The sequence below is a fragment of the Frankliniella occidentalis genome, unplaced genomic scaffold (genome assembly GCF_000697945.3).
Source record: "Frankliniella occidentalis isolate FOCC.00 unplaced genomic scaffold, Focc_3.1 Scaffold87, whole genome shotgun sequence".
NCBI lineage: Eukaryota > Metazoa > Arthropoda > Insecta > Thysanoptera > Thripidae > Frankliniella > Frankliniella occidentalis.
Window position 1 is genome coordinate 501067 of NW_026267216.1, and position 8836 is coordinate 509902.

Here is an 8836-nt window from a genome sequence, read left to right on the forward strand (position 1 = left end):
CGCCCCCCTGGCCGCCCCGCGCCCTTTTCAAACAGTTAATAAGGCGGCGGTGACCTGTCGCCCGCCGCCGCCCTCGGCTGCGCCGTTTCGTTTCCTCCAATCTCGGCGGAACCAGGTCAGCGAGCTCCGAGCTCAGGCGCCGCCGCTGCCGCTGCCGCTGCCCGCCCCGCGCCGCCGGGGTCACTCCGCGCCGGCAGAGCGGCAGGCGCAGGCGCGGCGGTATAATGGCTTCCGCCGGATCGCACACTTTGCGCCGAAGGTGTTTTTCGCCGGTGGTGCTGTTTATTCGAGGAGGCTGCCGCTGCGTGCCGAAAAGGACACGCACACGCAGACATCGGCCAGCGCCATTCGCGCCCGCGCCCAGCTAGCGCCCGAAGCCGATCCCGAAACTCGTACCGGTCCGCCCAGCGACCTCTCCTCCGCCCCGCCCGCCAGCCCAGCGGTAAGTGGGTGGAGTGCGCCGACCACACCACCGCGCCTAACCCGGCCCGACCCTCGGCACTGACCTTCGTCCTGCAGCCAGGACACAAAACGGCAAACAACGCCGCTCTTGGTGTTTTACTTTACTTCTCGTGCGTCCAGCCCTCGGCGCGGGGCGGGCGCGGCCCTGATCGACGGGAGGGGGCGGGACCTGCCGATCTGGAGCGGCGCGCGCGTCTCCAAGTTGCATGACGACTTTCCACCCGTCGGACATGGTGCGATGGTGGTCCCCCGCCCCGCCCCGGCGTCCCACTTCCCAGGAGACGTTTTTGCACCCAAACAGGAGCGTCCCCACAGGCCAGGCAGGCAAGCTGCATCCGCCTCCGGAGGAAGGCGATTTGAGAATAGCACGAGCATTAAATTATTGAAAGCCACTTGCTCTTTTACAGGATCCGGTCGCGGGGACGGCCCTTTCGCCTGCAAGCGGGCGGACGGCAGACGGACGGACCGACCGACAGGCGCGACACGCCGAGTGGCGACACGTTATTCACCTGTCACGTTTTTATCCCCACCCCAGCTCGGCCTGGGCCTGGGCCCCGCTGAAGCTCCGGGTGGACCCGGCTGGGACCGACTGGAGACAATGCACCGGCCGCCACAGCCCGGCGCCCTCCCAGCTGTGCTTTCTTTTCCGATTGAAGAGAACTGCAATGGATGACGTGGAAGTAAGCCCCTCTGTCGGTCCGTCCGTCTTCCTTTCAACCGCCTGTCGCTCGGTCGGCTGACAGAGGGGGAGGGGGCGGCGTAGAGCAAGTTGCCTCCACTAAGGGATTGTGCAGCTCAAATTGCCTACTTCACGGGCGGCTAGCTCAGGCGGGGAGGGGGCAGCTTAAGACACGCCTGCCTCCTGTCCGTACGCAGGGCAAACAGATAGGCGGATGGAACGTCACTCGTTTTCCACCGGGGCGCACCCCCCCCCCACACACACACACACTCTACGCCTCTTCTTCCTTCCTGAACAAGCCGCCCCACCCCTGTCTTCCTTCCACGGCCGGAGATGACTAATAATCAATCGCCACGCGAACATCGTTTGTGCAGCGAAGCGGGGGAAAGAAAAAACATCAGTGGCAAATGGCTAAACTTTGCGTTCCAGTAGTCTAAGCGCATTATCAATTGCATGTTGTGAGTGTGTCTGTGTGTGTGTGTTTCCTTTCCACTTCCCAATAAATCTTCGTCACATTACCACTTTGTGTGGTTTATTTTTGTAACTATGGCCAAAATACTCATTCAAACATTTCATTTTTATCATTATCATTTCGAAGTGAAATATTAAACTCGCCGTCATGGCCGCAGAGCCTGCAGTCAGCGAGCGGGCGAGCGAGAAAAGGGACAGAGGGCGGTGGCTCGGGCTGCCTAGCGACCGTGGACATGAGGTGGGGGGAAAGGGGGCAGGGGGCACGCCGCGTAAGACGGTAGCAGACAAAGGACACAAGCGGCCTGCAGTGGCGCTGCACCGCGACCTACATTTCACTCGCAGCGTGGCGCGGCGGCTCGCGGACAGCGGCGCGGACAGCGTCGTGCGCGGGTCCTCTTTGCGCCGAGCCAACGGGACAGTAACGCACGCTTTGCAGGCGCACGCACACGCACACGACCTCGGTAAGGGTGTCTCACCCTCACCGAGACTTGCGAGGACAAGCAGGGCACCGCACCGGCTGAGCGGCTCCAGGCCGCACACGCGTTTAGGTCCCTGCCACCCCATTCGGCCTGGAGAGCGAGGCATGCCGACGCCACGGGCGCTTATACTCACAGATTTATTTCAGATCCGTAGAGCATTACAACGAAAGCCCTTGTTCGCTACACGCTCGCCATGGCAAGCGATAATTTAACTGAGGGGACTGTAGACGCGAAGTTTTGTGCTCTTTCCAGCACAGCACACTGTTCTTTGATTTGCGATCCGCATCGTATTTTATAAATTATGAGCGCAAACGTGTAAGAGAGCGAGCCGCTCTCGAGCCCCATATGTTTGAGCTTTCATACCGTCGCTCTCCCTTAATTTTAAAACGAGTCCTCAAAACTCCTTTGTGTTCAACGTTCAACCTTGATCTACCGATTCTGAAAGTTGAAGTCTATCCGCAACAAACAGTTGAGGTTTGCGTCGTGCCCAGGCCGGTCCGCACCGCCCGCAGGCTGCAGGACAGGCCCGGGGCGGCCTGCCGGCGTGTTCACCTGTCGCATGGCTTATGTGTGGCCCGTGGCCCCCCTTGGCCCGGCCGGTGTCCCTTTCCCTTCCCTGGGGCTGGCGGCGGGCCGGCGGCCGTGCAGGCGGGGCCCTTGTCGTGTGCATGCACACTGCAGTGAAAGGGACGACAGGACAGGTGAGCCAGGGAGAGAGAAGGGCTCAGTAGTCATGCAAATGCAAAGACGAAACATAAACTCACTTTCAAACATTCAAATAAATACAGTTCAGAAAATATAGTAGAAGGTGGCCTACCGCGCAGACACAACTTTTCCTATTTTATTAGTTCTTTAGTGACACATGCTAAGCGGGCAGCCGCAACCCGGGTTGCTTGCTTACTCGCCCATAGTTAGGGGGCAAACCCACCCCGACCGACCTGCACCCTATTGCATGCAGGACAGTTTGATAACAAAAGTGAAAGGGGTCTGAGGGCCACAGAGCCCCCCTGACAGTAGTTCTTTTGTTTTGCCACAAAAGTATAAATTTAAACTTAAATTTAAATTTAAAAGAGACCTTGTTCGCAGTCGCGTTTTAGATCTCTTGACCACCCATTGCCTAGCCCGGCCTAGCCTCGGCCTCGACAAGATCGCTCACAAACTAAAAGCGCTCCGCCCCACCGCGGCTCGATCGTGTACCCCACTCGACCGGCTATCTCCATCAAGCCATCACCCACTAGCTAATGAGGGCCCGCCCCGCCCCGCCCCGCCCCGCCCCGCCCCTGGTCCATACGCCGGCAGCTGCGCTCCGCCGCGGCCCCGCCCGGACCTGAACCTGGAAATGGGATCCCACTGACCTCTGAGCCTCGAGGCCCAGTGCGGCTGCGGGCCGCAGGGTCCCGGAGGGCCCCGGAGGGTCCGGCATCCTGCAGCATCACTTACCTTCTGCTGTTGCGGGAGGCACCGTCATCTTCAGGGGAGCAGGCTCCGCAGCCGGACAGTAAGGCGCAGTCCTGTGGGCAAAAAGAGAGAGAGAGGTGCAGCTTTAGTAATCCGTCCCTTTTTACTTTCACTGCATCTGCGAAATAAAAATACGTAAATGCGATGCGAGATCCGGTGAGTGCAATAAGTCAGTTCTTGAATCAAGTAATAATTTTGTTGGGTGCGCGCGCGCGCACCCACACACACACACACCGCCACTACAAAAACAACAACAACAAATCAGCCCACGCCACGGCTCATAAACGGCCCTCCGCAACTTGTGCGGGCGATCGCACAGCTCCACGCCACGTGTTCCCACGTGACTAGGCGGCTCCCAGGGAGTTGCCCGCGCGCACTCGCCGTCGTCGCCAATGTTTGATCGGCACCCGTGGCCCGCCTCGCCCCGCCCCGCCGCGCCCCGCCACGCTCCACCAGCACGGACCGGGGCCGCGCAGGCAGCCAGCTGGCCGTGCCGGACCGGGCCGCCGGGACCCAAACGTGTTTCCGGACGCATCCCACGCGTTATTAACTTCCGATCGACTTCCTGGCCGCGCACTTTTCGCGAGGCGCGTCGGGGTGCGGTTGCGTCACGGACCGGATCGGAACCCGGCGGGTACTACCCACGCCGCGCACAGCCTGGCGGACACTTCCAGCGCCCGGGCCACACACATCCCGACGGCCCCACAGCCAGCCACAGGACGACGCTCGACGGCTTACCGTCCGAGACGAGCACACCGACTCTCGTCGCACAAAGCTTTCGGAGGAGTGACGTCATGTCACACACTGCAGAGCCGTAGTTATAGCCGGTAATGTCCCAGCTGGTTGTGCCGTGGGGCGCGGGCACTCGTGCGCGACGCTCCGTGCACGCCCCCCCCCCCCCCCCCGCGGCTTCCGCTGGCCGATAACCCATATCGGCTGTCTTGGCCGCCGAACTGGGGCCGGCCGCACAGCGCCGCACCTGGGCGGGGAAGACAGCGGGGGTTACGACAGGAGGGAAGTCATCCTGTTCTTTTGTTTTTGCTGCTGCTGCTGCTGTTGTTGTTGTCGTCGGCCGAGGTGCGGCGCGGCCGGCACCCATGGCGCGGCCGGCACCCATGGCGCCGCCGGCAGCCCGGCTCAGCAGCCGGGGCGGCAGATGCAGATGAGCGGGCAGTTAGCGGGGACCGTTAAGCCCCAACAGCCACGCAACGCCGTCGGCAGGCGGTGCCCCGCGGCGCCGGGAAGGGCACGGCGGCAAGGGGTTCGGGTCGACGACCAAGACGCACGAGAGGACCCCGACGAGGACAAGAGCTTCTTACCCGATCGGCTGCACACGGCTCATACGACAGTATTTACTTTAAAAAGTAATCGGAGGATTTTACCTTTTTTTTCTTTTTTTTTTGAAATACAGGGTGGTCCGTAGGCCCCTTCCATTGTACTTTGCTTACACTGTACCGCATGAAGACACGTGGGCTGGTTGCATGCTCACACGGAGCCATAAGAAGCCGTGGTGAGCGACGGTAGTCAAGCCCGCCCGCACGCCTGGTAGCGGTACAGTCTCAGCAAAATTAAGGCGAAGGGGTCTGTGAAGCACCCTGTATAGGTTGCTGTCTGACTCGGGGCAGTAGGTGGGTGAAGTTGGGAGCTTGGTTTATGAACATGAAGTGACACCGTTCTAAACTACCGCCGAGCAGCTGCGGCTGGACCAAGGGGTGGTCGCTTGTGTCTACCTACCGAGGGGTCGTCAACTCTCCTTGGCCGTGTACGGAGGAATATTGAATATTACAAATAATATTGGTAATATTGAGCCTATTTTTAAGCTGTGACGTCATAAGACTAGAAAAATGTGTAATATCGAGGTAATATTACCAGTAATATGGCTAATATTGGTGTAATATTTGAGGTAATATCAGTCCGTGCACGGAGGAATATCGAAGTTGACGACCCCTCGCTACCTACCCTCGCTGCGCCGCGCTGTGCGTGCGTCCCAAAGACGGCATCCCTCCCCGTCCCGTCAGCGCTCTTGGGCTGCACACAGAGCAGGCGACTCGGCCCACCGCGCCATACGGGGCCACGCAAGTGCAGCCCTCACCGCGGCCAGGAGGCTCGTGTGCGACCTGCAGTGCGTACGGTCGCGGCCTGCAGCGCCCCGCCCCGCCCCTGCCGCTCGCTCGCTCACTGCGAGCGCCTAACGACGGGCAATGAAATCTCGCATAAAATGCCGCTTCACTGCGCATACGCAATGCGACGGCCCCGCGCTCGCTCGCGCGCACGCACTACATGTCGCCCGACCGCTACCGGTATCTGCCGAGCCAATGGCTTCAGCCTGCTTAGCCAATGAGGAGGGCCAATGAGCCTGTTGCGCAACCCGCGCACGCAGAGCCGCGCACAGGGCACCCGGGCCCCGCCCCGCCACGCACTAAGTGCTGCCGCCGCGCCAAAGACACCGCGACCGCGCAAGACTCCTGGAATCGGAGCCCAAGCCCCCTGCACTAAGTGGGCACACATGCGGCCCATCAGCCAGCAGCAGGGCGGTCGCGGCCGAGTTCCCTGTGTCTGAGCCCCTCCGCCCCTCCGCGCGGCCAGCAGCCTGTTTGCCAGCTCGTCTGGACGCTGCCGCGCGCTGCAGGATCGGCTGGGGTCTGTCTCTTCCTCTCCTTTTTGGCTCGGAGCGGAGCACCGGCCCCGGATATGTAACCCGGCCAGGCCAGAGAGTCCGTAAACATGAGACAACTCCGCATGAAACTCAATGCACACACGAGCCCCCAGCCCCCCCCCGGCCCCCCCCCCCCCCCCCCCCCCCCTTTTCCACCTGCCCTTCCTCAGGAGAGCGAGAGGGGGGGAGAGAGAGAGAGAGAGAGAGAGAGAGAGAGAGAGAGAGAGAGGAAGAAGGCGAGGGTCTTCACTGGCAGGCGGAGCGCCCCGTCTGTGTACACACACGCACCGCATGGGGCCGAAAATAAATCAGGCGAAACGCCATTTTCGCGTCCCGATCAAGCAAGAGCGGCAGCGGCAGCCGGACGCACCATAGGCAGCCCCGCGACCCCCCGGGTCACTGAACCACTGGGCCGGGCGCCGAGCGCGCCGCAGCTGCAAAAGCCAGGAGGTGAGCGCACCTTTTCATCGTTTTGTTCGGAAAATAAAAGTTGACGCGGTGAGCCGACGGTGAGCCCTGCGACAATCTTCGCGACGAATGCTTGTGGTATAACCTCCGTACGCGACAATGGCGTGCTGCAAGACGTGCACATGCCTTGGGTGTGCGGCGCTCAGCGGCGCTGTGAGGAGAAAGCCACGCCCGGCCACGCCACAGGCACCGTTACGCTTATGGGCGATGCATTGCAATGCATTGCGATGCACTTCGCACCCTGCACGGGGAGAGATAGGCGGAGAGACGAGTTGCCGCGTCGCTTTTTTAAACTCTCCTCATTTAAAATGTCTCGCAGCGGAGTGCGTTGCCCCGGCGCGATGTTGCTCGGGTCAGGACCGCATTGCGTATACGAGCGTGGCGGGCAAATTACCCTTCTCCGCATACTGCAGGGGTGAAAGCCCGGGCCGGGCCTGGGCGACCGCGCTGCTCACCGCCGCGCTCACCGCCGCGCTCACCGCCGCGCTCACCGCCGCGCTCACCGCCGCGCTCACCGCCGCGCGGGCTGGCCTGAGCCGGGCTGGGTCAGGGCTGTACTACTGAGCACCTTCCAGCTGAATTTAACGCCGTCTCCGATTCCGCTGCCGCCTTGACCGCAAGAAGGCCGACCAGCAGACAGATCAGAAGAGGGGAGGGGAGGGAAGGGAAAAAAGAAAGACAGAGTCGGACAGAGTGGGGACCGCGACAAAGTCCGTCCCGCTCCGCGATCCAAAGCTCTTTCGCGCTTCCGCTGCGGTTCTTCCTCCCACACAACAACAACAACATAAACAGACAGCGGTCCGCACACAACAAGTCCAGGCCGCTGTCACGTCACCTCGCGGCCACACGGCGGCAGGGTCGGGGATGCGCCACAACCACCCGCGCCTGTACCGTTAGCAAGGCGAGTGCTTCCCGCGTCGTCCCGGGCTTCAGACACGCATTTTCGGTCTTGCGATGGTTCATAGTTCAAAGGTTCATACTGCGGCTGGTGACATCCGCGCGGGAACACGCACTTCCTGTCGGCTCAGCTCGGTGGGACCTTTGCGGCCTAGCGATCCCGATAGCGACGGTTAATTACAACCATAACCAACTTACGTCACCGTGCATCAAGAAAAGCCGCTATTGTAAAATGGAATTTTTCCGGAATCCAAAAATTCTTCCGAAATCAAAAACAGAGCGTTGTGCCAAGAAAAATTTGCCGTGGTTCACTGTTAGAAATTATGGACGAAAAATGTCCTGTTTTTCTTTATGTTGTTGTCCGGAAAGAACGATACTGGACACAAGAATTTTTGAAACAAACACTCTAACATCCTGCACTACAAGTAAAGGAGTGACCAAATACGATCCAAATAGAGCGATATTGTGAATCCAATTTGACGACTCTTGGGGGAGCGATATTACATCGCTCATTTGGAGTAACCTTTCGCGACAATTTTGGTTACAAATAAGGCTCATTTTGAGTCATTTTCGCAAACGTCGCTCTCTAGAGTCGTTTCTGCGACATTTTCTGTTACGAAGGAGACTCATGTTGAGTCATTTCGCAAAAATCGCTCTAACAGAGCGTTTTGTTTTAATTTGCCCTCGATATCTAGAAAAGTTCAGTATCAGCAGCCGATAAAAAGGAGTTCTTTCCGACGCTACACTATACTGTGACTGCCACGAAATATCCCGTCGCCATTAAATGAGTATGACGATAAATTTATCACGTCACTGGCATCGCGTCTTTTGGGCAAGACTCCCTGAACGCAACGCGAAGCGATCACATTCCGTGTTCCGCAGCCGCTGCTCAGCGTCCTATCATCATGACGCCCCAGCAGTTGGAGCGGTATCATCTCCCCCCGCTCGCAGGCCGAACGCCTGCCAGCGGGCGGGGTAGGCCAGCCCGCTGGGCACACCTGCGCGCCGGGTCTGCCTACCGCGCACGGCGCTCGACCGCCGATTCCCGAGTTTTCAAGGATTCCAGGGTCGCTCGACACCCTGTAATAGCTGGATAAAATTCTGCATGTTTATGAACAATAATATACATAAGGAATAAGGGTTTAGTTTGAATTGAAGGGGTGCGGCATGGCGTCAGGGCGGTGCCCGTCTCAGCACCGCACTGGGACTGGTCGGGCACCCCAGAAACATCAGCAGCAACAGCGCCTGCACAGCCGCCCGAGGGGG

General features: G+C 59.8%; 1 protein-coding gene across 2 annotated transcripts in view; it reads right to left on the reverse strand.

The window, feature by feature from the left end:
* Positions 1 to 8836, reverse strand: part of LOC113201941 (protein phosphatase Slingshot) — a 61507-nt gene that overhangs the window by 32095 nt on the left and 20576 nt on the right. For both annotated transcript variants that reach the window (XM_026415952.2, XM_052269262.1), the window contains exon 2: positions 3532 to 3602. In XM_026415952.2, coding sequence (XP_026271737.1) covers positions 3532 to 3602 — 71 coding nt within the window. The remainder of the gene's footprint in view (positions 1 to 3531; positions 3603 to 8836) is intronic.